This window comes from Scyliorhinus torazame, chromosome 4, assembly GCF_047496885.1.
Source record: "Scyliorhinus torazame isolate Kashiwa2021f chromosome 4, sScyTor2.1, whole genome shotgun sequence".
NCBI lineage: Eukaryota > Metazoa > Chordata > Chondrichthyes > Carcharhiniformes > Scyliorhinidae > Scyliorhinus > Scyliorhinus torazame.
The window spans coordinates 353,469,567-353,497,539 of NC_092710.1; the positions used below are offsets into that span (position 1 = coordinate 353,469,567).

Genomic DNA, 27,973 nt, shown 5'->3' on the forward strand with positions numbered 1-27,973 from the left:
GAGCTGTACCTGTCCTGGGAGTGTTTCATGGGGACAGTGTAGTGGGAGCTTTACTCTGTATCTAACGTGTGCTGTCCCTGTCCTGGGAGTGTTTCATGGGGACAGTGTCGAGAGAGCTTTACTCTGTATCTATCCCCATGCTGTCCCTGTCCTGGGAGTGTTTGATGGGGACAGTGTAGATGGAGCTTTACTCTGTATCTAACCCCGTGCTGTACCTGTCCTGGGAGTGTTTGATGGGGACAGTGTCGAGGGAGCTTTACTCTGTATCTCACACTGTACTGTCCCTGTCCTGGGAGTGTTTCATGGGGACGGTGTAGTGGGAGCTTTACTCTGTATCTAACACTGTGCTGTCCCTGTCCTGCGAGTGTTTGATGGGGACAGTGTGGAGGGAGCTTTACTCTGTATCTAACCCCGTGATGTCCCTGTCCTGGGAGTGTTTGATGGGGACAGTGTAGAGGGAGCTTTACTCTGTATCTAACCCCGTGCTGCACCTGTCCTGGGAGTGTTTGATGGGGACAGTGTAGAGAGAACTTTACTCTGTATCTAACCCTGTGCTGTACCTGTCCTGGGGGTGTTTGATGGGGACAGTGTAGAGGGAACTTTACTCTGTATCTAACCCTGTGCTGTACCTGTCCTGGGAGTGTTTGATGGGGACAGTGTAGAGGGACCTTTACTCTGTGTCTAACCCTGTGCTGTACCTGTCCTGGGAGTGTTTGATGGAGACAGTGTGGAGGGAGCTTTACTCCGTATCTAACCCCGTGCTGTTCCCGGCCTGGGAGTGTTTGATGGGGACAGTGTAGAATGAGCTTTACTCTGTATCTAACCCCGTGCTGTACCTGTCCTGGGGGTGTTTGTTGGGGACAATGTAGCGGGGATTTACCCTGTATCTAACCCCGTGCTGAACCTGTCCTGGGAGTGTTTGATGGGGACAGTGTAGAGGTAGCTTTACTCTGTACCTAACCCCGTGCTGTACCTGTCCTGGAGTGTTTGATGGGGACAGTGTAGAGGGAGCTTTACTCTGTATCTAACCCTGTGCTGTCCCTGTCCTGGGAGTGTTTCATGGGGACAGTGTAGTGGGAGCTTTACTCTGTATCTAACACTGTGCTGTCCCTGTCCTGCAAGTGTTTGATGGGGACAGTGTAGAGGCAGCTTTACTCTGTATCTAACCCCGTGCTGTACCTGTCCTGGGAGTGTTTCATGGGGATAGTGTAGAGGGAGCTTTACTCTGTATCTAACCCTGTGCTGTACCTGTCCTGGGAGTGTTTGATGGGGACAGTGTAGAGGGACCTTTACTCTGTATCTAACCCCGTGCTGTACCTGTCCTGGGAGTGTTTGATGGGGACAGTGTAGTGGGAGCTTTACTCTGTATCTAACCCCGAGCTGTACCTGTCCTGGGAGTGTTTGTTCGGGACAGTGTAGAGGGACCTTTACTCTGTATCTAACCCTGTGCTGTCCCTGTCCTGGGAGTGTTTCATGGGGACAGTGTAGTGGGAGCTTTACTCTGTATCTAACCCCGTGATGTCCCTGTCCTGGGAGTGTTAGATGGGGACAGTGTAGAGGGACCTTTACTCTGTATCTAACCCTGTGCTGTCCCTGTCCTGGGAGTGTTTGATGGGGACAGTGTAGAGGGAGCTTTACTCTGTATCTAACACTGTGCTGTCCCTGTCCTGCGAGTGTTTGATGGGGACTGTGCAGAGGGACCTTTACTCTGTATCTAACCCTGTGCTGTCCCTGTCCTGGGAGTGTTTCATGGGGACAGTGTAGTGGGAGCTTTACTCTGTATCTAACGTGTGCTGTCCCTGTCCTGGGAGTGTTTGATGGGGACAGTGTCGAGAGAGCTTTACTCTGGATCTATCCCCATGCTGTCCCTGTCCTGGGAGTGTTTCATGGGGACAGTGTAGTGGGAGCTTTACTCTGTATCTAACCCCGTGCTGCACCTGTCCTGGGAGTGTTTGATGGGGACAGTGTAGAGGGAGCTTTACTGTGTATCTATCCCCGTGCTGTCCCGGTCCTGGGAGTGTTTGATGGGGACAGTGTAGGGGGACCTTTACTCTGTATCTAACCCCGTGCTGTCCCTGTCCTGGGAGTGTTTGATGGGGACAGTGTCGAGGGAGCTTTACTCTGTATCTAACGTGTGCTGTCCCTGTCCTGGGAGTGTTTGATGGGGACTGTGTAGAGAGAGCTTTACTCTGTATCTAACCCCGTGCTGTCCCTGTCCTGGGAGTGTTTGATGGGGACAGTGTAGATGGAGCTTTACTCTGTGTCTAACCCTGTGCTGTACCTGTCCTGGGAGTGTTTGATGGAGACAGTGTGGAGGGAGCTTTACTCCGTATCTAACCCCGTGCTGTTCCCGGCCTGGGAGTGTTTGATGGGGACAGTGTAGAGGGAGCCTTACTCTGTATCTAACCCCGTGCTGAACCTGTCCTGGGAGTGTTTGATGGGGACAGTGTAGAGGTAGCTTTACTCTGTACCTAACCCCGTGCTGTACCTGTCCTGGGAGAGTTTGATGGGGACAGTGTAGAGGGAGCCTTACTCTGTATCTAACCCCGTGCTGAACCTGTCCTGGGAGTGTTTGATGGGGACAGTGTAGAGGTAGCTTTACTCTGTACCTAACCCCGTGCTGTACCTGTCCTGGGGTGTTTGATGGGGACAGTGTAGAGGCAGCTTTACTCTGTATCTAACCCCGTGCTGTACCTGTCCTGGGAGTGCTTGATGGGGACAGTGTAGAGGGAGCTTTGCTCTGTATCTAACCCTGTGCTGTCCCTGTCCTGGGAGTGTTTGATGGGGACAGTGTAGAGGGAGCTTTACTCTGTATCTAACCCCGTGCTGTCCCTGTCCTGGGGGTGTTTGATGGGGACAATGTAGCGGGGATTTACCCTGTATCTAACCCCGTGCTGTACTTGTTCTGTTGGGTTGCCTGCGTTAACAGTTAATCAGTGATGAAAATGTTTTGCAGGGGGAACATCATGGCCGATTCAGCTGACAGTGAGGATTACCCAGAATACCCGGTAGGTTGATGAGGATTGAATGGTAATTAAAACAGAGAAGAATCATAGAATCTCGACTTTGCAGAAGGAGGCCATTTGGCCCATCGAGTATGCACTGACCCTGCACCCTATCCTTGTACCCAGTAACCCCAGCTAACCTTTTTGGACACTAACGGGCAGGTTGGCATGGCCAATCCACCCAGCCTGCACATCTTTGGACCGTGTGAGGAAACAGGAGCACCCGGAGGAAACCCACGCGCACACGGGGCGGGGGCGCAGTGGGGTCAGTGTGCTGAGGGGGGGAGTGGGGGATGGAGGGGGCGCAGTGGGGTCAGTGTGCAGGGGGTGGAGTGGTTGTTAGGTTGGGTTGGAGGGGGCGCAGTGGAGGCAGTGTGCTGGGGGTGGAGTGGGTGATAGGTGGGGTTGGAGGGGGCGCAGTGGAGGCAGTGTGCAGTGGGTGGAGTGGGTGATAGGTGGGGTTGGAGGGGGCGCAGTGGAGGCAGTGTGCAGTGGGTGGAGTGGGTGATAGGTGGGGTTGGGGGGGGCGCGGTGGGGGCAGTGTGCTGGGGGTGGAGTGGGTGATGGGTGGGGTTGGGGGGGGGCGCTGTGGGGTCAGTGTGCTGGGGGGGGGAGAGTGGTTGTTAGGTGGGGTTGGAGGGGGCGCATTGGGGTCAGTGTGCTGGGTGGGCGATTGGGTGATAGGTGGGGTTGGAGGGGGCGCGGCGGGGGCAGTGTGCAGGGGGTGGAGTGGGTGATAGGTGGGGTTGGAGGGGGCGCAGTGGGTTCAGTGTGCTGGGAGGGGGAGTGGGTGATAGGTGGGGTTGGAGGGGGCGCGGTGGGGGCAGTGTGCAGGGGGTGGAGTGGGTGATAGGTGGGGTTGGAGGGGGCGCAGTGGGTTCAGTGTGCTGGGAGGGGGAGTGGGTGATAGGTGGGGTTGGAGGGGGTGCAGTGGCGTCAGTGTGCAGGGGGTGGAGTGGGTGATAGGTGGGGTTGGAGGGGGCGCAGTGGGGTCAGTGTGCAGGGGGTGGAGTGGGTGATAGGTGGGGTTGGGGGGGTGCGGTGGGGGCAGTGTGCTGGGGGTGGAGTGGGTGATAGGTGGGGTTGGAGGGGGCGCAGTGGGTTCAGTGTGCTGGGAGGGGGAGTGGGTGATAGGTGGGGTTGGAGGGGGCGCTGTGAGGTCAGTGTGCTTGGGGGGGTGGGGGAGTGGGTGATAGGCGGGGTTGGGGGGTGCGGTGGGGGCAGTGTGCCGGGGGTGGAGTGGGTGATAGGTGGGGTTGGGGGGGACGCTGTGGGGTCAGTGTGCAGGGGGGAGAGTGGGTGATAGGTGGGGTTGGAGGGGGCGCGGTGGGGTCAGTGTGCTGGGAGGGGGAGTGGGTGATAGGTGGGGTTGGGGGGGTGCGGTGGGGGCAGTGTGCCGGGGGTGGAGTGGGTGATAGGTGGGGTTGGAGGGGGCGCAGTGGGGTCAGTGTGCTGAGAGGGGGAGTGGGTGATAGGTGGGGTTGGAGGGGGCGCGGTGGGGGCAGTGTGCAGGGGGTGGAGTGGGTGATAGGTGGGGTTGGAGGGGGCGCAGTGGGTTCAGTGTGCTGGGAGGGGGAGTGGGTGATAGGTGGGGTTGGAGGGGGCGCGGTGGGGGCAGTGTGCTGGGGGCGGGGGGGGGGTGATAGGTGGGGTTGGAGGGGGCGCGGTGGGGGCAGTGTGCAGGGGGGTGTGTGATAGGTCGGGTTGGAGGGGGCGCAGTGGGGTTAGTGTGCTGGGGGTAGGGGAGTGAGTGATAGGTGGGGTTGGAGGGGACGCAGTGGGGTCAGTGTGCATGGAGGGGGAGTGGGTGATAGGTGGGGTTGGTGGGGGTGCAGTGGCGTCAGTGTGCTGGGGGATGGAGTGGGTGATAGGTGGGGTTGGAGGGGGCGCAGTGGGGTCAGTGTGCTGGGGGGGGGGGAGTGGGTGATAGGTGGGGTTGGAGGGGGTGCAGTGGCGTCAGTGTGCTGGGGGTGGGGGAGTGGGTGATAGGTGGGGTTGGAGGGGGCGCAGTGGGGTCAGTGTGCTGGGGGGGGGGAGTGGGTGATAGGTGGGGTTGGAGGGGATGCAGTGGGGTCAGTGTGCTGGGAGGGGGAGTGGGTGATAGGTGGGGTTGGAGGGGGCGCGGTGGGGGCAGTGTGCAGGGGGTGGAGTGGGTGATAGGTGGGGTTGGAGGGGGCGCAGTGGGTTCAGTGTGCTGGGAGGGGGAGTGGGTGATAGGTGGGGTTGGAGGGGGCGCTGTGAGGTCAGTGTGCTTGGGGGGGTGGGGGAGTGGGTGATAGGCGGGGTTGGGGGGGTGCGGTGGGGGCAGTGTGCCGGGGGTGGAGTGGGTGATAGGTGGGGTTGGGGGGGACGCTGTGGGGTCAGTGTGCAGGGGGGAGAGTGGGTGATAGGTGGGGTTGGAGGGGGCGCGGTGGGGTCAGTGTGCCGGGGGTGGAGTGGGTGATAGGTGGGGTTGGGGGGGGCGCAGTGGGGTCAGTGTACAGGGGGTGGAGTGGGTGATAGGTGGGGTTGGAGGGGGCGCGGTGGGGGCAGTGTGCAGGGGGTGGAGTGGGTGATAGGTGGGGTTGGAGGGGGCGCAGTGGGTTCAGTGTGCTGGGAGGGGGAGTGGGTGATAGGTGGGGTTGGAGGGGGTGCAGTGGCGTCAGTGTGCTGGGGGCGGGGGGGGTGATAGGTGGGGTTGGAGGGGGCGCTGTGAGGTCAGTGTGCTTAGGGGGGTGGGGGAGTGGGTGATAGGTGGGGTTGGGGGGGTGCGGTGGGGGCAGTGTGCTGGGGGTGGAGTGGGTGATAGGTGGGGTTGGAGGGGGCGCAGTGGGTTCAGTGTGCTGGGAGGGGGAGTGGGTGATAGGTGGGGTTGGAGGGGGTGCAGTGGGGTCAGTGTGCTGGGGGTGGAGTGGGTGAGAGGTGGGGATGGAGGGGGCGCAGTGGGGTCAGTGTGCTGGGGGGGGGGGGAGTTGATGATAGGTGGGGTTGGAGGGGGCGCGGTGGGGGCAGTGTGCTGGGGGTGGGGGAGTGGGTGATAGGTCGGGTTGGAGGGGGCGCAGTGGGGTTAGTGTGCTGGGGGTAGGGGAGTGAGTGATAGGTGGGGTTGGAGGGGACGCAGTGGGGTCAGTGTGCATGGAGGGGGGTGTGTGATAGGTGGGGTTGGTGGGGGTGCAGTGGGTTCAGTGTGCTGGGGGAGGGAGTGGGTGATAGGTGGGGTTGGAGGGGGCGCAGTGGGGTCAGTGTGCTGGGAGGGCGATTGGGTGATAGGTGGGGTTGGGGGGGGCGCGGTGGGGTCAGTGTGCTGGGGGGAGTGGGTGATAGGTGGGGTTGGGGGGATGCGGTGGGGGCAGTGTGCCGGGGGTGGAGTGGGTGATGAGTGGGGTTGGAGGGGGCGCGGTGGGGTCAGTGTGCCGGGGGTGGAGTGGGTGATGAGTGGTGTTGGGGGGGTGCAGTGGGGTCAGTGTGCAGGGGGTGGAGTGGGTGATAGGTGGGGTTGGGTGGGTGCAGTGGGGTCAGTGTGCTGGGGGGAGTGGGTGATAGGTGGGGTTGGAGGGGGCGCGGTGGGGGTCAGTGTGCAGGGGGTGGAGTGGGTGATAGGTGGGGTTGGGTGGGTGCAGTGGCGTCAGTGTGCTGGGGGCGGGGGGGGGGTGATAGGTGGGGTTGGAGGGGGTGCAGTGGGGTCAGTGTGCTGGGGGCGGGGGGGTGATAGGTGGGGTTGGATGGGGCGCTGTGAGGTCAGTGTGCTTAGGGGGGTGGGGGAGTGGGTGATAGGTGGGGTTGGGGGGGTGCGGTGGGGGCAGTGTGCTGGGGGTGGAGTGGGTGATAGGTGGGGTTCGAGGGGGCGCAGTGGGTTCAGTGTGCTGGGAGGGGGAGTGGGTGATAGGTGGGTTTGGAGGGGGCGCAGTGGTGTCAGTGTGCAGGAGGGGGTGGAGTGGGTGAGAGGTGGGGATGGAGGGGGTGCAGTGGGTTCAGTGTGCTGGGAGGGGGAGTGGGTGATAGGTGGGGTTGGAGGGGACGCTGTGGGGTCAGTGTGCAGGGGGGGGGAGTTGATGATAGGTGGGGTTGGAGGGGGCGCGGTGGGGGCAGTGTGCAGGGGGGTGTGTGATAGGTCGGGTTGGAGGGGGCGCAGTGGGGTTAGTGTGCTGGGGGTAGGGGAGTGAGTGATAGGTGGGGTTGGAGGGGGCGCAGTGGGGTCAGTGTGCATGGAGGGGGAGTGGGTGATAGGTGGGGTTGGTGGGGGTGCAGTGGCGTCAGTGTGCTGGGGGATGGAGTGGGTGATAGGTGGGGTTGGAGGGGGCGCAGTGGGGTCAGTGTGCTGGGGGGGGGGAGTGGGTGATAGGTGGGGTTGGAGGGGGTGCAGTGGCGTCAGTGTGCTGGGGGTGGGGGAGTGGGTGATAGGTGGGGTTGGAGGGGGCGCAGTGGGGTCAGTGTGCTGGGGGGGGGGAGTGGGTGATAGGTGGGGTTGGAGGGGATGCAGTGGGGTCAGTGTGCTGGGAGGGGGATTGGGTGATAGGTGGGGTTGGAGGGGGCGCGGTGGGGGCAGAGTGCAGGGGGTGGAGTGGCTGATGGTTGGAGGTGGTGCGCTGGGGGCAGTGTGCCGGGGTTGGAGTGGGTGATGGGTGGGGTTGGAGGGGGCGCGGTGGGGGCAGTGTGCTGGGGGTGGAGTGGGTGATAGGTGGGGTTGGAGGGGGCGCGGTGGGAGCAGTGTGCCGGGGGTGGAGTGGGTGATAGGTGGGGCTGGAGGGGGAGCGCGCTGGGGACAGTGTGCTGGGGGTGGAGTGGGTGATAGGTGGGGTTGGGGGGGCGCTGTGGGGTCAGTGTGCTGGGAGGGCGATTGGGTGATAGGTGGGGTTGGAGGGGGCGCGGTGGGGTCAGTGTGCTGGGGGTGGTGTGGGTGATAGGTGGGGTTGGGGGGGGCGCGGTGGGGGCAGTGTGCTGGGGGTGGTGTGGGTGATAGGTAGGGTTGGGGGGATGCGGTGGGGGCAGTGTGCCGTGGGTGGAGTGGGTGATGAGTGGTGTTGGAGGGGGCGCGGTGGGGGCAGTGGACAGGGGGTGTAGTGGGTGATGGGTGGGGTTGGAGGGTGGGCAGTGTGCAGGGGTGGAGTGGGTGATAGGTGGGGTTGGAGGGGGTGCAGTGGGGGCAGTGTGCCGGGGGGGGGAAGTGGGTGATAGGTGGGGTTGGAGGGGGCGTAGTGGGGTCAGTGTGCAGGGGTTGGAGTGGGTTATAGGTGGGGTTGGAGGGGGTGCAGTGGGGTCAGTGTGCTGGGAGGGGGAGTGGGTGATAGGTGGGGTTGGAGGCGGCGCGGTGGGGGCAGTGTGCTGGGGGTGGAGTCGGTGATAGGTGGGGTTGGAGGGGGCGCAGTGGGGTTAGTGTGCTGGGAGGGGGAGTGGGTGATAGGTCGGGTTGGAGGGGGCGCAGTTGGGTCAGCGTGGAGTGGGTGATAGGTGGGGTTGGAGGGGGCGCAGTGGGGGCAGTGTGCCGGGAGGTGGAGTGGGTCATGGGTGGGGTTGGAGGGGTGCAGTGGGGTCAGTGTGCAGGGGGGGGAGTGGGTGATAGGTGGGGTTGGAGGGGGTGCAGTGGTGGCAGTGTGCAGGGGGTGGAGTGGGTGATAGGTGGGATTGGAGGGGGCGCGGTGGGGGCAGTGTGCAGGGGGTGGAGTGGGTGATAGGTGGGATTGGAGGGGGCGCGGTGGGGGCAGTGTGCTGGGGGTGGAGTGGGTGATAGGTGGGGTTGGGGGGGACGCTGTGGGGTCAGTGTGCAGGGGGTGGAGTGGGTGATAGGTGGGATTGGAGGGGGCGCGGTGGGGGCAGTGTGCTGGGGGTGGAGTGGGTGATAGGTGGGATTGGAGGGGGCGCGGTGGGGGCAGTGTGCTGGGGGTGGAGTGGGTGATAGGTGGGGTTGGGGGGGACGCTGTGGGGTCAGTGTGCAGGGGGGAGAGTGGGTGATAGGTGGGGTTGGAGGCGGCGCGGTGGGGGCAGTGTGCTGGGAGGAGGAGTGGGTGATAGGTGGGGTTGGAGGCGGCGCGGTGGGGGCAGTGTGCTGGGGGTGGAGTCGGTGATAGGTGGGGTTGGAGGGGGCGCAGTGGGGTTAGTGTGCTGGGAGGGGGAGTGGGTGATAGGTCGGGTTGGAGGGGGCGCAGTTGGGTCAGCGTGGAGTGGGTGATAGGTGGGGTTGGAGGGGGCGCAGTGGGGGCAGTGTGCCGGGAGGTGGAGTGGGTGATAGGTGGGGTTGGAGGGGGTGCAGTGGTGGCAGTGTGCAGGGGGTGGAGTGGGTGATAGGTGGGATTGGAGGGGGCGCGGTGGGGGCAGTGTGCTGGGGGTGGAGTGGGTGATAGGTGGGGTTGGGGGGCGCGCGGTGGGGGCAGTGTGCTGGGGGTGGAGTGGGTGATAGGTGGGGTTGGAGGCGGCGCGGTGGGGGCAGTGTGCTGGGGGTGGGGGAGTGGGTTATAGGTGGGGTTGGAGGGGGTGCAGTGGGGTAAGTGTGCTGGGAGGGGGAGTGGGTGATAGGTGGGGTTGGGGTGGGCGCAGAGGGGTCAGTGTGCAGGGGGTGGAGTGGGTGATAGGTGGGGTTGGAGGCGGCGCGGTGGGGGCAGTGTGCTGGGGGTGGAGTCGGTGACAGGTGGGGTTGGGGAGGACGCTGTGGGGTCAGTGTGCAGGGGGGAGAGTGGATGATAGGTGGGGATGGAGGGGGTGCAGTGGGGTCAGTATGCTGGGGGTGGGGGAGTGGGTTATAGGTGGCGTTGGAGGGGGTGCAGTGGGGTAAGTGTGCTGGGAGGGGGAGTGGGTGATAGGTGGGGTTGGGGTGGGCGCAGAGGGGTCAGTGTGCAGGGGGTGGAGTGGGTGATAGGTGGGGTTGGAGGGGGCGCGGTGGGGGCAGTGTGCAGGGGGTGGAGTGGGTGATAGGTGGGGTTGGAGGCGGCGCGGTGGGGGCAGTGTGCTGGGGGTGGAGTCGGTGATGGGAGGGTTTGGAGGGGGCGCAGTGGGGGCAGTGTGCCGTGGGTGGAGTGGGTGATAGGTGGGGTTGGAGGCGGCGCGGTGGGGGCAGTGTGCTGGGGGTGGAGTCGGTGATGGGTAGCGTTGGAGGGGGCGCAGTGGGGGCAGTGTGCTGAAGGGCGGAGTGGGTGATGGGTAGCGTTGGAGGGGGCGCAGTGGGGGCAGTGTGCAGGGGGGAGGAGTGGGTGATAGGTGGGGTTGGAGGGGGTGCAGTGGGGTCAGTGTACAGGGGGCGGAGTGGGTGATAGGTGGGGTTGGAGGGGGTGCAGTGGGGTCAGTGTGCAGGGGTGGAGTGGGTGATAGGTGAGGTTGGATTGAGTGCAGTGGGGTCAGTGTACAGGGGGTGGAGTGGGTGATAGATGGGGTTGGAGGGGGCGCAGTGGGGGCAGTGTGCAGGGGGGGAGAGTGGGTGATAGGTGGGGTTGGAGGGGGCACAGTGGGGGCAGTGTGCAGGGGATGGAGTGGGTGATAGATGGGGTTGGAGGAGGCGCAGTGGGGGCAGTGTGTAGGGGGGTGGAGTGGGTGATAGGTGGGGCCGGAGGGGGCGCGGTGTGGACAGTGTGCAGCGGGTGGAGTGGGTGATAGGTGGGGTTGGAGGGGGCGCAGTGGGGTCAGTGTGCAGGGGGTGGAGTGGGTGATAGGTGGGGTTGGAGGGGCGCAGTGGGGTCAGTGTACAGGGGGTGGAGTGGGTGAGAGGTGAGGTTGGATTGAGTGCAGTGGGGTCAGTGTACAGGGGGGGGAGTGGGTGATAGGTGGGGTTGGAGGGGCGCAGTGGGGTCAGTGTACAGGGGGTGGAGTGGGTGATAGGAGGGTTTGGAGGGGGCGCAGTGGGGGCAGTGTGCTTGGGGTGGAGTGGGAGATAGGTGGGGTTGGAGGGGGTGCAGTGGGGGTCAGCGTGAAGGGGGTGGAGTGGGTGATAGGTGGGGTTGGAGGGGGCGCGGTGGGGGCATTGTGCAGGGGGTGGAGTGGGTGATAGTTGGGGTTGGATGGGGCGCGGTGGGTGTAGTGTGCAGGGGGTGGAGTGGGTGATAGGTGGGGTTGGGGGGGTGCGGTGGGGGCAGTGTGCTGGGGGTGGAGTGGGTGATGGGCGGTGTTGGAGGGGCGCGGTGGGGGCAGTGTGCAGCGTGTGGAGTGGGTGATGGGCGGGGTGGGGGGGGCGCAGAGGGGTCAGTGTGGAGTGGGTAATAGGTGGGGTTGGAGGTGGAGCGGTGGGGGCAGTGTGCAGGGGGTGGAGTGGGTGATAGGTGGGGTTTGAGGGGGCGCGGTGGGGGCAGTGTGCTGGGGGGTGGTGTGGGTGATCGGTGGGGTTGGAGGGGGCGCGGTGGGGTCAGTGTGCAGGGGGTGGAGTGGGTGATAGGTGGGGTTGGAGGGGGCGCAGTGGGTTCAGTGTGCTGGGAGGGGGAGTGGGTGATAGGTGGGGTTGGAGGGGGCGCTGTGAGGTCAGTGTGCTTGGGGGGGTGGGGGAGTGGGTGATAGGCGGGGTTGGGGGGGTGCGGTGGGGGCAGTGTGCCGGGGGTGGAGTGGGTGATAGGTGGGGTTGGGGGGGACGCTGTGGGGTCAGTGTGCAGGGGGGAGAGTGGGTGATAGGTGGGGTTGGAGGGGGCGCGGTGGGGTCAGTGTGCCGGGGGTGGAGTGGGTGATAGGTGGGGTTGGGGGGGGCGCAGTGGGGTCAGTGTACAGGGGGTGGAGTGGGTGATAGGTGGGGTTGGAGGGGGCGCGGTGGGGGCAGTGTGCAGGGGGTGGAGTGGGTGATAGGTGGGGTTGGAGGGGGCGCAGTGGGTTCAGTGTGCTGGGAGGGGGAGTGGGTGATAGGTGGGGTTGGAGGGGGTGCAGTGGCGTCAGTGTGCTGGGGGCGGGGGGGGTGATAGGTGGGGTTGGAGGGGGCGCTGTGAGGTCAGTGTGCTTAGGGGGGTGGGGGAGTGGGTGATAGGTGGGGTTGGGGGGGTGCGGTGGGGGCAGTGTGCTGGGGGTGGAGTGGGTGATAGGTGGGGTTGGAGGGGGCGCAGTGGGTTCAGTGTGCTGGGAGGGGGAGTGGGTGATAGGTGGGGTTGGAGGGGGTGCAGTGGGGTCAGTGTGCTGGGGGTGGAGTGGGTGAGAGGTGGGGATGGAGGGGGCGCAGTGGGGTCAGTGTGCTGGGGGGGGGGGGAGTTGATGATAGGTGGGGTTGGAGGGGGCGCGGTGGGGGCAGTGTGCTGGGGGTGGGGGAGTGGGTGATAGGTCGGGTTGGAGGGGGCGCAGTGGGGTTAGTGTGCTGGGGGTAGGGGAGTGAGTGATAGGTGGGGTTGGAGGGGACGCAGTGGGGTCAGTGTGCATGGAGGGGGGTGTGTGATAGGTGGGGTTGGTGGGGGTGCAGTGGGTTCAGTGTGCTGGGGGAGGGAGTGGGTGATAGGTGGGGTTGGAGGGGGCGCAGTGGGGTCAGTGTGCTGGGAGGGCGATTGGGTGATAGGTGGGGTTGGGGGGGGCGCGGTGGGGTCAGTGTGCTGGGGGGAGTGGGTGATAGGTGGGGTTGGGGGGATGCGGTGGGGGCAGTGTGCCGGGGGTGGAGTGGGTGATGAGTGGGGTTGGAGGGGGCGCGGTGGGGTCAGTGTGCCGGGGGTGGAGTGGGTGATGAGTGGTGTTGGGGGGGTGCAGTGGGGTCAGTGTGCAGGGGGTGGAGTGGGTGATAGGTGGGGTTGGGTGGGTGCAGTGGGGTCAGTGTGCTGGGGGGAGTGGGTGATAGGTGGGGTTGGAGGGGGCGCGGTGGGGGTCAGTGTGCAGGGGGTGGAGTGGGTGATAGGTGGGGTTGGGTGGGTGCAGTGGCGTCAGTGTGCTGGGGGCGGGGGGGGGTGATAGGTGGGGTTGGAGGGGGTGCAGTGGGGTCAGTGTGCTGGGGGCGGGGGGGTGATAGGTGGGGTTGGATGGGGCGCTGTGAGGTCAGTGTGCTTAGGGGGGTGGGGGAGTGGGTGATAGGTGGGGTTGGGGGGGTGCGGTGGGGGCAGTGTGCTGGGGGTGGAGTGGGTGATAGGTGGGGTTCGAGGGGGCGCAGTGGGTTCAGTGTGCTGGGAGGGGGAGTGGGTGATAGGTGGGTTTGGAGGGGGCGCAGTGGTGTCAGTGTGCAGGGGGGGGTGGAGTGGGTGAGAGGTGGGGATGGAGGGGGTGCAGTGGGTTCAGTGTGCTGGGAGGGGGAGTGGGTGATAGGTGGGGTTGGAGGGGACGCTGTGGGGTCAGTGTGCAGGGGGGGGGAGTTGATGATAGGTGGGGTTGGAGGGGGCGCGGTGGGGGCAGTGTGCAGGGGGGTGTGTGATAGGTCGGGTTGGAGGGGGCGCAGTGGGGTTAGTGTGCTGGGGGTAGGGGAGTGAGTGATAGGTGGGGTTGGAGGGGACGCAGTGGGGTCAGTGTGCATGGAGGGGGAGTGGGTGATAGGTGGGGTTGGTGGGGGTGCAGTGGCGTCAGTGTGCTGGGGGATGGAGTGGGTGATAGGTGGGGTTGGAGGGGGCGCAGTGGGGTCAGTGTGCTGGGGGGGGGGAGTGGGTGATAGGTGGGGTTGGAGGGGGTGCAGTGGCGTCAGTGTGCTGGGGGTGGGGGAGTGGGTGATAGGTGGGGTTGGAGGGGGCGCAGTGGGGTCAGTGTGCTGGGGGGGGGGAGTGGGTGATAGGTGGGGTTGGAGGGGATGCAGTGGGGTCAGTGTGCTGGGAGGGGGATTGGGTGATAGGTGGGGTTGGAGGGGGCGCGGTGGGGGCAGAGTGCAGGGGGTGGAGTGGCTGATGGTTGGAGGTGGTGCGCTGGGGGCAGTGTGCCGGGGTTGGAGTGGGTGATGGGTGGGGTTGGAGGGGGCGCGGTGGGGGCAGTGTGCTGGGGGTGGAGTGGGTGATAGGTGGGGTTGGAGGGGGCGCGGTGGGAGCAGTGTGCCGGGGGTGGAGTGGGTGATAGGTGGGGCTGGAGGGGGAGCGCGCTGGGGACAGTGTGCTGGGGGTGGAGTGGGTGATAGGTGGGGTTGGGGGGGCGCTGTGGGGTCAGTGTGCTGGGAGGGCGATTGGGTGATAGGTGGGGTTGGAGGGGGCGCGGTGGGGTCAGTGTGCTGGGGGTGGTGTGGGTGATAGGTGGGGTTGGGGGGGGCGCGGTGGGGGCAGTGTGCTGGGGGTGGTGTGGGTGATAGGTAGGGTTGGGGGGATGCGGTGGGGGCAGTGTGCCGTGGGTGGAGTGGGTGATGAGTGGTGTTGGAGGGGGCGCGGTGGGGGCAGTGGACAGGGGGTGTAGTGGGTGATGGGTGGGGTTGGAGGGTGGGCAGTGTGCAGGGGTGGAGTGGGTGATAGGTGGGGTTGGAGGGGGTGCAGTGGGGGCAGTGTGCCGGGGGGGGGAAGTGGGTGATAGGTGGGGTTGGAGGGGGCGTAGTGGGGTCAGTGTGCAGGGGTTGGAGTGGGTTATAGGTGGGGTTGGAGGGGGTGCAGTGGGGTCAGTGTGCTGGGAGGGGGAGTGGGTGATAGGTGGGGTTGGAGGCGGCGCGGTGGGGGCAGTGTGCTGGGGGTGGAGTCGGTGATAGGTGGGGTTGGAGGGGGCGCAGTGGGGTTAGTGTGCTGGGAGGGGGAGTGGGTGATAGGTCGGGTTGGAGGGGGCGCAGTTGGGTCAGCGTGGAGTGGGTGATAGGTGGGGTTGGAGGGGGCGCAGTGGGGGCAGTGTGCCGGGAGGTGGAGTGGGTCATGGGTGGGGTTGGAGGGGTGCAGTGGGGTCAGTGTGCAGGGGGGGGAGTGGGTGATAGGTGGGGTTGGAGGGGGTGCAGTGGTGGCAGTGTGCAGGGGGTGGAGTGGGTGATAGGTGGGATTGGAGGGGGCGCGGTGGGGGCAGTGTGCAGGGGGTGGAGTGGGTGATAGGTGGGATTGGAGGGGGCGCGGTGGGGGCAGTGTGCTGGGGGTGGAGTGGGTGATAGGTGGGGTTGGGGGGGACGCTGTGGGGTCAGTGTGCAGGGGGTGGAGTGGGTGATAGGTGGGATTGGAGGGGGCGCGGTGGGGGCAGTGTGCTGGGGGTGGAGTGGGTGATAGGTGGGATTGGAGGGGGCGCGGTGGGGGCAGTGTGCTGGGGGTGGAGTGGGTGATAGGTGGGGTTGGGGGGGACGCTGTGGGGTCAGTGTGCAGGGGGGAGAGTGGGTGATAGGTGGGGTTGGAGGCGGCGCGGTGGGGGCAGTGTGCTGGGAGGAGGAGTGGGTGATAGGTGGGGTTGGAGGCGGCGCGGTGGGGGCAGTGTGCTGGGGGTGGAGTCGGTGATAGGTGGGGTTGGAGGGGGCGCAGTGGGGTTAGTGTGCTGGGAGGGGGAGTGGGTGATAGGTCGGGTTGGAGGGGGCGCAGTTGGGTCAGCGTGGAGTGGGTGATAGGTGGGGTTGGAGGGGGCGCAGTGGGGGCAGTGTGCCGGGAGGTGGAGTGGGTGATAGGTGGGGTTGGAGGGGGTGCAGTGGTGGCAGTGTGCAGGGGGTGGAGTGGGTGATAGGTGGGATTGGAGGGGGCGCGGTGGGGGCAGTGTGCTGGGGGTGGAGTGGGTGATAGGTGGGGTTGGGGGGCGCGCGGTGGGGGCAGTGTGCTGGGGGTGGAGTGGGTGATAGGTGGGGTTGGAGGCGGCGCGGTGGGGGCAGTGTGCTGGGGGTGGGGGAGTGGGTTATAGGTGGGGTTGGAGGGGGTGCAGTGGGGTAAGTGTGCTGGGAGGGGGAGTGGGTGATAGGTGGGGTTGGGGTGGGCGCAGAGGGGTCAGTGTGCAGGGGGTGGAGTGGGTGATAGGTGGGGTTGGAGGCGGCGCGGTGGGGGCAGTGTGCTGGGGGTGGAGTCGGTGACAGGTGGGGTTGGGGAGGACGCTGTGGGGTCAGTGTGCAGGGGGGAGAGTGGATGATAGGTGGGGATGGAGGGGGTGCAGTGGGGTCAGTATGCTGGGGGTGGGGGAGTGGGTTATAGGTGGCGTTGGAGGGGGTGCAGTGGGGTAAGTGTGCTGGGAGGGGGAGTGGGTGATAGGTGGGGTTGGGGTGGGCGCAGAGGGGTCAGTGTGCAGGGGGTGGAGTGGGTGATAGGTGGGGTTGGAGGGGGCGCGGTGGGGGCAGTGTGCAGGGGGTGGAGTGGGTGATAGGTGGGGTTGGAGGCGGCGCGGTGGGGGCAGTGTGCTGGGGGTGGAGTCGGTGATGGGAGGGTTTGGAGGGGGCGCAGTGGGGGCAGTGTGCCGTGGGTGGAGTGGGTGATAGGTGGGGTTGGAGGCGGCGCGGTGGGGGCAGTGTGCTGGGGGTGGAGTCGGTGATGGGTAGCGTTGGAGGGGGCGCAGTGGGGGCAGTGTGCTGAAGGGCGGAGTGGGTGATGGGTAGCGTTGGAGGGGGCGCAGTGGGGGCAGTGTGCAGGGGGGAGGAGTGGGTGATAGGTGGGGTTGGAGGGGGTGCAGTGGGGTCAGTGTACAGGGGGCGGAGTGGGTGATAGGTGGGGTTGGAGGGGGTGCAGTGGGGTCAGTGTGCAGGGGTGGAGTGGGTGATAGGTGAGGTTGGATTGAGTGCAGTGGGGTCAGTGTACAGGGGGTGGAGTGGGTGATAGATGGGGTTGGAGGGGGCGCAGTGGGGGCAGTGTGCAGGGGGGGAGAGTGGGTGATAGGTGGGGTTGGAGGGGGCACAGTGGGGGCAGTGTGCAGGGGATGGAGTGGGTGATAGATGGGGTTGGAGGAGGCGCAGTGGGGGCAGTGTGTAGGGGGGTGGAGTGGGTGATAGGTGGGGCCGGAGGGGGCGCGGTGTGGACAGTGTGCAGCGGGTGGAGTGGGTGATAGGTGGGGTTGGAGGGGGCGCAGTGGGGTCAGTGTGCAGGGGGTGGAGTGGGTGATAGGTGGGGTTGGAGGGGCGCAGTGGGGTCAGTGTACAGGGGGTGGAGTGGGTGAGAGGTGAGGTTGGATTGAGTGCAGTGGGGTCAGTGTACAGGGGGGGGAGTGGGTGATAGGTGGGGTTGGAGGGGCGCAGTGGGGTCAGTGTACAGGGGGTGGAGTGGGTGATAGGAGGGTTTGGAGGGGGCGCAGTGGGGGCAGTGTGCTTGGGGTGGAGTGGGAGATAGGTGGGGTTGGAGGGGGTGCAGTGGGGGTCAGCGTGAAGGGGGTGGAGTGGGTGATAGGTGGGGTTGGAGGGGGCGCGGTGGGGGCATTGTGCAGGGGGTGGAGTGGGTGATAGTTGGGGTTGGATGGGGCGCGGTGGGTGTAGTGTGCAGGGGGTGGAGTGGGTGATAGGTGGGGTTGGGGGGGTGCGGTGGGGGCAGTGTGCTGGGGGTGGAGTGGGTGATGGGCGGTGTTGGAGGGGCGCGGTGGGGGCAGTGTGCAGCGTGTGGAGTGGGTGATGGGCGGGGTGGGGGGGGCGCAGAGGGGTCAGTGTGGAGTGGGTAATAGGTGGGGTTGGAGGTGGAGCGGTGGGGGCAGTGTGCAGGGGGTGGAGTGGGTGATAGGTGGGGTTTGAGGGGGCGCGGTGGGGGCAGTGTGCTGGGGGGTGGTGTGGGTGATCGGTGGGGTTGGAGGGGGCGCGGTGGGGTCAGTGTGCAGGGGGTGGAGTGGGTGATAGGTGGGGTTTGAGGGGGCGCGGTGGGGGCAGTGTGCTGGGGGGTGGTGTGGGTGATCGGTGGGGTTGGAGGGGGTGCAGTGGGGGCAGTGTGCTGGGGGTGGAGTGGGTGATAGGTGGGGTTGGAGGGGGCGCGGTGGGGTCAGTGTGCAGGGGGTGGAGTGGGTGATAGGTGGAGTTGGAGGGGGTGCAGTGGGGGCAGTGTGCAAGGGGTGGAGTGGGTGATAGGTGGGGTTGGAGGGGGCGCGGTGGGGGCAGTGTGCAGGGGGCGGAGTGGGTGATAGGTGGGGTTGGAGGGGGCGCGGTGGGGGCAGTGTGCAGGGGGCGGAGTGGGTGATAGGTGGGGTTGGAGGGGGCGCAGTGGGGTCAGTGTGCAGGGGGTGGAGTGGGTGATAGGTGGGGTTGGAGGGGGCGCGGTGGGGGCAGTGTGCAGGGGGTGGAGTGGGTGATAGGTGGGGTTGGAGGGGGCGCGGTGGGGGCAGTGTGCAGGGGGTGGAGTGGGTGATAAGTGGGGCCGGAGGGGGCGAGGTGGGGGCAGTGTGCTGGGGGGGTGGTGTGGGTGATCGGTGGGGTTGGAGGGGGTGCAGTGGGGGCAGTGTGCTGGGGGTGGAGTGGGTGATAGGTGGAGTTGGAGGGGGCGCGGTGGGGTCAGTGTGCAGGGGGTGGAGTGGGTGATAGGTGGAGTTGGAGGGGGTGCAGTGGGGGCAGTGTGCAAGGGGTGGAGTGGGTGATAGGTGGGGTTGGAGGGGGCGCGGTGGGGGCAGTGTGCAGGGGGCGGAGTGGGTGATAGGTGGGGTTGGAGGGGGCGCGGTGGGGGCAGTGTGCAGGGGGCGGAGTGGGTGATAGGTGGGGTTGGAGGGGGCGCAGTGGGGTCAGTGTGCAGGGGTTGGAGTGGGTGATAGGTGGGGTTGGAGGGGGCGCGGTGGGGGCAGTGTGCAGGGGGTGGAGTGGGTGATAGGTGGGGTTGGAGGGGGCGCGGTGGGGGCAGTGTGCAGGGGGTGGAGTGGGTGATAGGTCGGGTTGGGGGGGGCGCGGTGGGGTCAGTGTGCAGGGGTGGAGTGGGTGATAGGTGGGGTTGGAGGGGGTGCAGTGGGGTCAGTGTGCAGCGGGTGGAGTGGGTGATAGGTGGGGTTGGGGGGGGCGCGGTGGGGTCAGTGTGCTGGGAGGTGGAGTGGGTGATAGGTGGGGTTGGAGGGGGCGCGGTGGGGTCAGTGTGCAGGGGGTGGAGTGGGTGATAGGTGGGTTTGGAGGGGGCGCAGTGGGGTCAGTGTGCAGGGGGTGGAGTGGGTGATAGGTGGGGTTGGGGCGGGTGCAGTGGGGTCAGTGTGCAGGGGGTGGAGTGGGTGATAGGTGGGGTTGGGGGGGGTGCGGTGGGGTCAGTGTGCTGGGGGTGGAGTGGGTGATAGGTGGGGTTGGGGGGGCGCGGTGGGGGCAGTGTGCTGGGGGGTGGAGTGGGTGATAGGTGGGGTTGGGGGTGGGCGCAGTGGGGTCAGTGTGCAGGGGGTGGAGTGGGTGATAGGTGGGGTTGGGGGGGGTGCGGTGGGGTCAGTGTGCAGGGGGTGGAGTGGGTGATGGGTGGGGTTGGGGGGGGCGCGGTGGGGGCAGTGTGCTGGGAGGGGGAGTGGGTGATAGGTGGGGTTGGGGGGGGGGCGCGGTGGGGGCAGTGTGCAGGGGGTGGAGTGGGTGATAGGTGAGGTTGGAGGGGGCGCGGTGGGGGCAGTGTGCTGGGGGTGGAGTGGGTGATAGGTGGGGTTGGGGGGGCGCGGTGGGGGCAGTGTGCTGGGGGTGGAGTGGGTGATAGGTGGGGTTGGGGGGGGCGCGGTGGGGGCAGTGTGCTGGGGGTGGAGTGGGTGATAGGTGGGGTTGGGGGGGGCGCGGTGGGGGCAGTGTGCTGGGGGTGGAGTGGGTGATAGGTGGGGTTGGGGGGGGTGCAGTGGGGTCAGTGTGCAGGGGGTGGAGTGGGTGATAGGTGAGGTTGGGGGGGGAGCGCGGTGGGGGCAGTGTGCTGGGGGTGGAGTGGGTGATAGGTGGGGTTGGGGGGGCGCGGTGGGGGCAGTGTGCTGGGGGTGGAGTGGGTGATAGGTGGGGTTGGGGGGGGCGCGGTGGGGGCAGTGTGCTGGGGGTGGAGTGGGTGATAGGTGGGGTTGGGGGGGGCGCGGTGGGGGCACTATAATGGGGATCCTGGAGAGATTCAGTGAGTCGTGGCGGTGGCATTGGGTCTGTTGTCTCTTGGTCCCCGGCCGCTGAGGCCCATGGTGATATCCCGGCTGTGGTATGAGTTTACAAACAAACAAAGAACAAAGAAATGTACAGCACAGGAACAGGCCCTTCGGCCCTCCAAGCCCGTGCCGACCATACTGCCCGACTAAACTACAATCTTCTACACTTCCTGGGTCCGTATCCTTCTATTCCCATCCTATTCATATATTTGTCAAGATGCCCCTTAAATGTCCCTATCGTCCCTGCCTCCACTACCTCCTCCGGTAGTGAGTTCCAGGCACCCACTACCCTCTGCGTAAAAAACTTGCCTCGTACATCTACTCTAAACTTTGCCCCTCTCACCTTAAACCTATGCCCCCTAGTAATTGACCCCTCTACCCTGTGGAAAAGCCTCTGACTATCCACTCTGTCTATGCCCCTCATAATTTTGTATACCTCTATCAGGTCGCCCCTCAACCTCCTTCGTTCCAGTGAGAACAAACCGAGTTTATTCAACCGCTCCTCACAGCTAATGCCCTCCAGACCAGGCAACATCCTGGTAAATCTCTCCTGCACTCTCTCTAAAGCCCCCACATCCTTCTGGTAGTGTGGCGACCAGAATTGAACACTATACTCCAAGTGTGGTCTAACTAACACTTTGACTGTACAGTCCTCACCTCCAACTGATCAACATCATATCTTCACTTCGTTCACAGCTGACCAGTCACATGAACTCCTCATTGCTGAGTCTGTATCGGAAAACCAACCCAGACTCTACCCCTGCTCCATCAGCCAAGGAAGTGCCGGAGGGTGGCAGCACGTCCAGGCGGGCAGGCGGTACAGGACCCTCTGTGGGCGGCTGGTTTGTGGACAGATCTTCAGGAGTTTTTTACTCCGAGGATGCTGTAGTAAATGAGAAGGAAACTGGACAGAGTTCGGAGGTAAGAAGCCCATTTCTCCAAACTAACGACCACGTTTTGTGATACTCACAAAAATAAATAATCACTTAAATTTCCTGGCGAGTGTGAAACCGCGTCCGTGTGTGAAAACGCGTCCTTTTCCTGGCGTGTGTGAAACCGCCTCCTTTTCCTGGCGAGTGTGAAACCGCCTCCTTTTCCTGACGTGTGTGAAACCGCCTCCTTTTCCTGACGTGTGTGAAAACGCGTCCTTTTCCTGGCGTGTGTGAAACCGCCTCCTTTTCCTGGCGAGTGTGAAACCGCCTCCTTTTCCTGACGTGTGTGAAACCGCCTCCTTTTCCTGACGTGTGTGAAACCGCGTCCTTTTCCTGACGTGTGTGAAACCGCCTCCTTTTCCTGACGAGTGTGAAACCGCCTCCTTTTCCTGGCGAGTGTGAAACCGCCTCCTTTTCCTGACGTGTGTGAAACCGCCTCCTTTTCCTGGCGAGTGTGAAACCACGTCCTTTTCCTGACGTGTGTGAAACCGCCTCCTTTTCCTGGCGAGTGTGAAACCGCGTCCTTTTCCTGACGTGTGTGAAACCGCCTCCTTTTCCTGACGTGTGTGAAACCGCGTCCTTTTCCTGACGTGTGTGAAACCGCCTCCTTTTCCTGACGAGTGTGAAACCACGTCATTTTCCTGACGTGTGTGAAACCGCCTCCTTTTCCTGGCGAGTGTGAAACCGCCTCCTTTTCCTGGCGAGTGTGAAACCGCCTCCTTTTCCTGACGAGTGTGAAACCCCGTCCTTTTCCTGGCGAGTGTGAAACCGCGTCCTTTTCCTGACGTGTGTGAAACCGCGTCCTTTTCCTGACGTGTTAAAATGCCTCCTTTTCCTGACACGTGTGGAACCGCGTCCTTTTCCTGGCGAGTGTGAAACCGCGTCCTTTTCCTGGCGAGTGTGAAACCGCCTCCTTTTCCTGACGAGTGTGAAACCACGTCATTTTCCTGACGTGTGTGAAACCGCCTCCTTTTCCTGGCGAGTGTGAAACCGCCTCCTTTTCCTGGCGAGTGTGAAACCGCCTCCTTTTCCTGACGAGTGTGAAACCCCGTCCTTTTCCTGGCGAGTGTGAAACCGCGTCCTTTTCCTGGCGAGTGTGAAACCGCGTCCTTTTCCTGACGTGTGTGAAACCGCGTCCTTTTCCTGGCGAGTGTGAAACCGCGTCCTTTTCCTGGCGAGTGTGAAACCGCCTCCTTTTCCTGGCGAGTGTGAAACCGCGTCCTTTTCCTAGCGAGTGTGAAACCGCGTCCTTTTCCTGGCGAGTGTCATACCGCCTCCTTTTCCTGACGTGTGTGAAACCGCGTCCTTTTTCTGGCGAGTGTGAAACCGTGTCCTTTTCCTGGCGAGTGTGAAACCGCCTCCTTTTCCTGGCGAGTGTGAAACCGTGTCCTTTTCCTGGCGAGTGTGAAACCGCGTCCTGTTCCTGACGTGTGTGAAACCGCCTCCTTTTCCTGACGTGTGTGAAACCGCCTCCTTTTCCTGACGTGTGTGAAACCGCGTCCTTTTCCTGACGTGTGTGAAACCGCCTCCTTTTCCTGACGAGTGTGAAACCGCCTCCTTTTCCTGGCGAGTGTGAAACCGCCTCCTTTTCCTGACGTGTGTGAAACCGCCTCCTTTTCCTGGCGAGTGTGAAACCACGTCCTTTTCCTGACGTGTGTGAAACCGCCTCCTTTTCCTGGCGAGTGTGAAACCGCGTCCTTTTCCTGACGTGTGTGAAACCGCCTCCTTTTCCTGACGTGTGTGAAACCGCGTCCTTTTCCTGACGTGTGTGAAACCGCCTCCTTTTCCTGACGAGTGTGAAACCACGTCCTTTTCCTGACGTGTGTGAAACCGCCTCCTTTTCCTGGCGAGTGTGAAACCGCATCCTTTTCCTGACGTGTGTGAAACCGCCTCCTTTTCCTGACGAGTGTGAAACCCCGTCCTTTTCCTGGCGAGTGTGAAACCGCCTCCTTTTCCTGACGTGTGTGAAACCGCGTCCTTTTCCTGACGTGTTAAAATGCCTCCTTTTCCTGACACGTGTGGAACCGCGTCCTTTTCCTGGCGAGTGTGAAACCGCGTCCTTTTCCTGGCGAGTGTGAAACCGCGTCCTTTTCCTGGCGAGTTTGAAACCGCCTCCTTTTCCTGAAGTGTGAAACCGCGTCCTTTTCCTGACGTGTGTGAAACCGCCTCCTTTTCCTGAAGTGTGAAACCGCGTCCTTTTCCTGACGAGTGTGAAACCACGTACTTTTCCTGACGTGTGTGGAACCGCATCCTTTTCCTGGCGAGTGTGAAACCGCGTCCTTTTCCTGGCGAGTGTGAAACCGCCTCCTTTTCCTGGCGAGTGTGAAACCGCCTCCTTTTCCTGACGTGTGTGAAACCACCTCCTTTTCCTGGCGAGTGTGAAACCGCGTCCTTTTCCTGACATGTGTGAAACCGCATCCTTTTCCTGACGAGTGTGAAACCACGTACTTTTCCTGACGTGTGTGGAACCGCATCCTTTTCCTGGCGAGTGTGAAACCGCGTCCTTTTCCTGACGTGTGTGAAACCACCTCCTTTTCCTGACGTGTGAGAAACCGCGTCCTTTTCCTGGCGAGTGTGAAACCGCGTCCTTTTCCTGACGTGTGTAAAACCGCCTCCTTTTCCTTGCGAGTGTGAAACCGCATCCTTTTCCTGACGTGTGTAAAACCGCCTCCTTTTCCTGACGTGTGTAAAACCGCCTCCTTTTCCTTGCGAGTGTGAAAGCGCATCCTTTTCCTGACGTGTGTAAAACCGCCTCCTTTTCCTGGCGAGTGTGAAACCGCATCCTTTTCCTGGCGAGTGTAAAACTGCGTCCTTTTCCTGACGAGTGTGAAACCGCCTCGTTTTCCTGGCGAGTGTGAAACCGCTTCCTTTTCCTGACGTGTGTAAAACCGCGTCCTTTTCCTGACGTGTGTGAAACCGCCTCCTTTTCCTGACGTGTGTGAAACCGCCTACTTTTCCTGGCAAGTGTGAAACCGCGTCCTTTTCCTGACGTGTGTTAAACCGCCTCCTTTTCCTGACGTGTGTGAAACCGCCTCCTTTTCCTGGCGAGTGTGAAACCGCCTACTTTTCCTGGCAAGTGTGAAACCGCGTCCTTTTCCTGGCGAGTGTGAAACCGCCTCCTTTTCCTGACGTGTGTGAAACCGCCTCCTTTTCCTGACGTGTGTGAAACCGCGTCCTTTTCCTGACGTGTGTAAAACCGCCTCCTTTTCCTTGCGAGTGTGAAACCGCATCCTTTTCCTGACGTGTGTAAAACCGCCTCCTTTTCCTGACGTGTGTAAAACCGCCTCCTTTTCCTTGCGAGTGTGAAACCGCATCTTTTTCCTGACGTGTGTGAAACCGCCTCCTTTTCCTTGCGAGTGTGAAACCGCATCCTTTTCCTGGCGAGTGTAAAACTGCGTCCTTTTCCTGACGTGTGTGGAACCGCATCCTTTTCCTGGTGAGTGTGAAACCGCGTCCTTTTCCTGACGTGTGTGAAACCGCATCCTTTTCCTGGCGAGTGTAAAACTGCGTCCTTTTCCTGACGTGTGTGGAACCGCATCCTTTTCCTGGTGAGTGTGAAACCGCCTCCTTTTCCTGGCGAGTGTGAAACCGCTTCCTTTTCCTGACGTGTGTAAAACCGCCTCCTTTTCCTGGCGAGTGTGAAACCGCCTCCTTTTCCTGGCGTGTGTGGAACCGCCTCCTTTTCCTGACGTGTGTGAAACCGCCTCCTTTTCCTGGCGAGTGTGAAACCGCCTCCTTTTCCTGGCAAGTGTGAAACCGCGTCCTTTTCCTGGCGAGTGTGAAACTGCCTCCTTTTCCTGGCGAGTGTGAAACCGCCTCCTTTTCCTGACGTGTGTGAAACCGCCTCCTTTTCCTGACGTGTGTGAAACCGCGTCCTTTTCCTGGCGAGTGTGAAACCGCCTCCTTTTCCTGGCGAGTGTGAAACTGCGTCCTTTTCCTGACGAGTGTGAAACCGCGTCCTTTTCCTGACATGTGTAAAACCGCCTCCTTTTCCTTGCGAGTGTGAAACCGCATCCTTTTCCTGACGTGTGTAAAACCGCCTCCTTTTCCTGACGTGTGTAAAACCGCCTCCTTTTCCTGACGAGTGTGAAACCGCATCCTTTTCCTGACGTGTGTAAAACCGCCTCCTTTTCCTGGCGAGTGTAAAACTGCGTCCTTTTCCTGACGAGTGTGGAACCGCCTCCTTTTCCTGACGTGTGTGAAACCGCCTCCTTTTCCTGGTGAGTGTGAAACCGCCTCCTTTTCCTGACGTGTGTGAAACCGCCTCCTTTTCCTGGCGAGTGTGAAACCGCCTACTTTTCCTGGCAAGTGTGAAACCGCGTCCTTTTCCTGGCGAGTGTGAAATCGCCTCCTTTTCCTGACGAGTGTGAAACCGCCTCCTTTTCGTGACGTGTGTAAAACCGCCTCCTTTTCCCGACGTGTGTGGAACCGCGTCCTTTTCCTGACGTGTGTGAAACCGCCTCCTTTTCCTGGCGAGTGTGAAACCGCGTCCTTTTCCTGAAGTGTGTGAAACCGCGTCCTTTTCCTGGCGAGTGTGAAACCGCCTCCTTTTCCTGGCGAGTGTGAAACTGCGTCCTTTTCCTGACGAGTGAAACCGCGTCCTTTTCCTGGCGAGTGTGAAACCGCCTCCTTTTCCTGACGTATGTGAAACTGCCTCCTTTTCCTGACGTGTGTGAAACTGCCTCCTTTTCCTGGCGAGTGTGAAACCGCGTCCTTTTCCTGACGTGTGTAAAACCGCCTCCTTTTCCTGGCGAGTGTGAAACCGCGTCCTTTTCCTGACGTGTGTTAAACCGCCTCCTTTTCCTGGCGAATGTGAAACCGCCTCCTTTTCCTGACGTGTGTGAAACCGCGTCCTTTTCCTGACGAGTGTGAAACCACGTACTTTTCCTGGCGAGTGTGAAACCGCCTCCTTTTCCTGGCGAATGTGAAACCGCGTCCTTTTCCTGACGTGTGTGAAACCGCGTCCTTTTCCTGACGAGTGTGAAACCGCGTCCTTTTCCTGGCGTGTGTGAAACCGCGTCCTTTTCCTGACGTGTGTGAAACCACGTCCTTTTCCTGGCGAGTGTGAAACCGCGTCCTTTTCCTGGCGAGTGTGAAACCGCCTCCTTTTCCTGAAGTGTGAAACCGCGTCCTTTTCCTGACGAGTGTGAAACCGCGTCCTTTTCCTGACGTGTGTGGAACCGCCTCCTTTTCGTGACGTGTGTAAAACCGCCTCCTTTTCCCGACGTGTGTGGAACCGCGTCCTTTTCCTGACGTGTGTGAAACCGCCTCCTTTTCCTGACGTGTGTAAAACCACGTCCGTGTGTGAAAACGCGTCCTTTTCCTGAAGTGTGTGAAACCGCGTCCTTTTCCTGGCGAGTATGAAACCGCATCCTTTTCCTGAAGTGTGTGAAACCGCGTCCTTTTCCTGGCGAGTGTGAAACCGCGTCCTTTTCCTGAAGTGTGTGAAACCGCGTCCTTTTCCTGACGTGTGTGAAACCGCGTCCTTTTCCTGACGTGTGTGGAACCGCGTCCTTTTCCTGGCGAGTGTGAAACCGCGTCCTTTTCCTGACGAGTGTGAAACCGCGTCCTTTACCTGACGAGTGTGAAACCGCGTCCTTTTCCTGGCGAGTGTGAAACCGCGTCCTTTTCCTGACGTGTGTGAAACCGCGTCCTTTTCCTGACGAGTGTGAAACCGCGTCCCTTTCTTTGCGAGTGTGAAACCGCCTCCTTTTCCTGAAGTGTGTGGAACCGCATCCTTTTCCTGGCGAGTGTGAAACCGCCTCCTTTTCCTGGCGAGTGTGAAACCGCCTCCTTTTCCTGACGTGTGTGAAACCGCGTCCTTTTCCTGGCGAATGTGAAATCGCCTCCTTTTCCTGACGAGTGTGAAACCGCCTCCTTTTCTTGGCGAGTGTGAAACCGCCTCCTTTTCCTGACGTGTGTGAAACCGCGTCCTTTTCCTGACGTGTGTAAAACCGCCTCCTTTTCCTGGCTAGTGTGAAACCGCGTCCTTTTCCTGACGTTTGTGAAACCGCCTCCTTTTCCTGGCGAGTGTGAAACCGCGTCCTTTTCCTGAAGTGTGTGAAACCGCGTCCTTTTCCTGACGTGTGTGAAACCGCCTCCTTTTCCTGGCGAGTGTGAAACCGCGTCCTTTTCCTGAAGTGTGTGAAACCGCGTCCTTTTCCTGACGTGTGTGAAACCGCCTCCTTTTCCTGGCGAGTGTGAAACCGCCTCCTTTTCCTGGCGAGTGTAAAACCGCGTCCTTTTCCTGGCGAGTGTGAAACCGCCTCCTTTTCCTTGCGAGTGTGAAACCGCATCCTTTTCCTGACGTGTGTGAAACCGCCTCCTTTTCCTGGCGTGTGTAAAACCGCCTCCTTTTCCTGACGTGTGTAAAACCGCCTCCTTTTCCTGACGTGTGTAAAACCGCCTCCTTTTCCTTGCGAGTGTGAAACCGCATCCTTTTCCTGACGTGTGTAAAACCGCCTCCTTTTCCTGGCGAGTGTGAAACCGCATCCTTTTCCTGACGTGTGGGGAACCGCATCCTTTTCCTCGAGGCTGGGAGATGGGTGAGGAGTTAGTGCTGCCCGAGGCTGGGGGTTGGGTGAGGAGTTAGTGCTGCTCGAGGCTGGGGGTTGGGTGAGGAGCTAATGCTGCTCGAGACTGGGGGTTGGGTGAGGAGTTAGTGTTGCTCGAGGCTGGGAGATGGGTGAGGAGTTGGTGCTGCTCGAGGCTGGGAGATGGGTGAGGAGTTAGTGCTGCTCGAGGCTGGGGGTTGGGTGAGGAGTTAGTGCTGCTCGAGGCTGGGAGATGGGAGAGGAGTTAGTGCTGCTCGAGGCTGGGGGTTGGGTGAGGAGTTAGTGCTGCTCGAGGCTGGGGGTTGGGTGAGGAGTTAGTGCTGCTCGAGGCTGGGAGATGGGTGAGGAGTTGGTGCTGCTCGAGGCTGGGAGATGGGTGAGGAGTTAGTGCTGCTCGAGGCTGGGGGTTGGGTGAGGAGTTAGTGCTGCTCGAGGCTGGGAGATGGGAGAGGAGTTAGTGCTGCTCGAGGCTGGGGGTTGGGTGAGGAGTTAGTGCTGCTCGAGGCTGGGGGTTGGGTGAGGAGTTAGTGCTGCTCGAGGCTGGGGGTTGGGTGAGGAGTTAGTGTTGCTCGAGGCTGGGAGATGGGTGAGGAGTTGGTGCTGCTCGAGGCTGGGCGTTGGGTGAGGAGTTAGTGTTGCTCGAGGCTGGGAGATGGGTGAGGAGTTAGTGTTGCTCGAGGCTGGGAGATGGGTGAGGAGTTAGTGCTGCTCGAGGCTGGGAGATGGGTGAGGAGTTAGTGCTGCTCGAGGCTGGGGGTTGGGT

The 27,973-nt window shown here is 62.3% G+C and overlaps 1 protein-coding gene across 1 annotated transcript in view; it reads left to right on the forward strand.

Moving 5' to 3' along the window:
* nvl (nuclear VCP like) overlaps positions 1-27,973 on the forward strand; it is a 368,828-nt gene that overhangs the window by 38,313 nt on the left and 302,542 nt on the right. Inside the window, exons 3-4 of the mRNA XM_072500597.1 lie at positions 2,957-3,008; positions 20,421-20,645. Of these exons, the coding sequence (XP_072356698.1) occupies positions 2,967-3,008; positions 20,421-20,645 (267 nt within the window). The 5' untranslated portion in view covers positions 2,957-2,966. The remainder of the gene's footprint in view (positions 1-2,956; positions 3,009-20,420; positions 20,646-27,973) is intronic.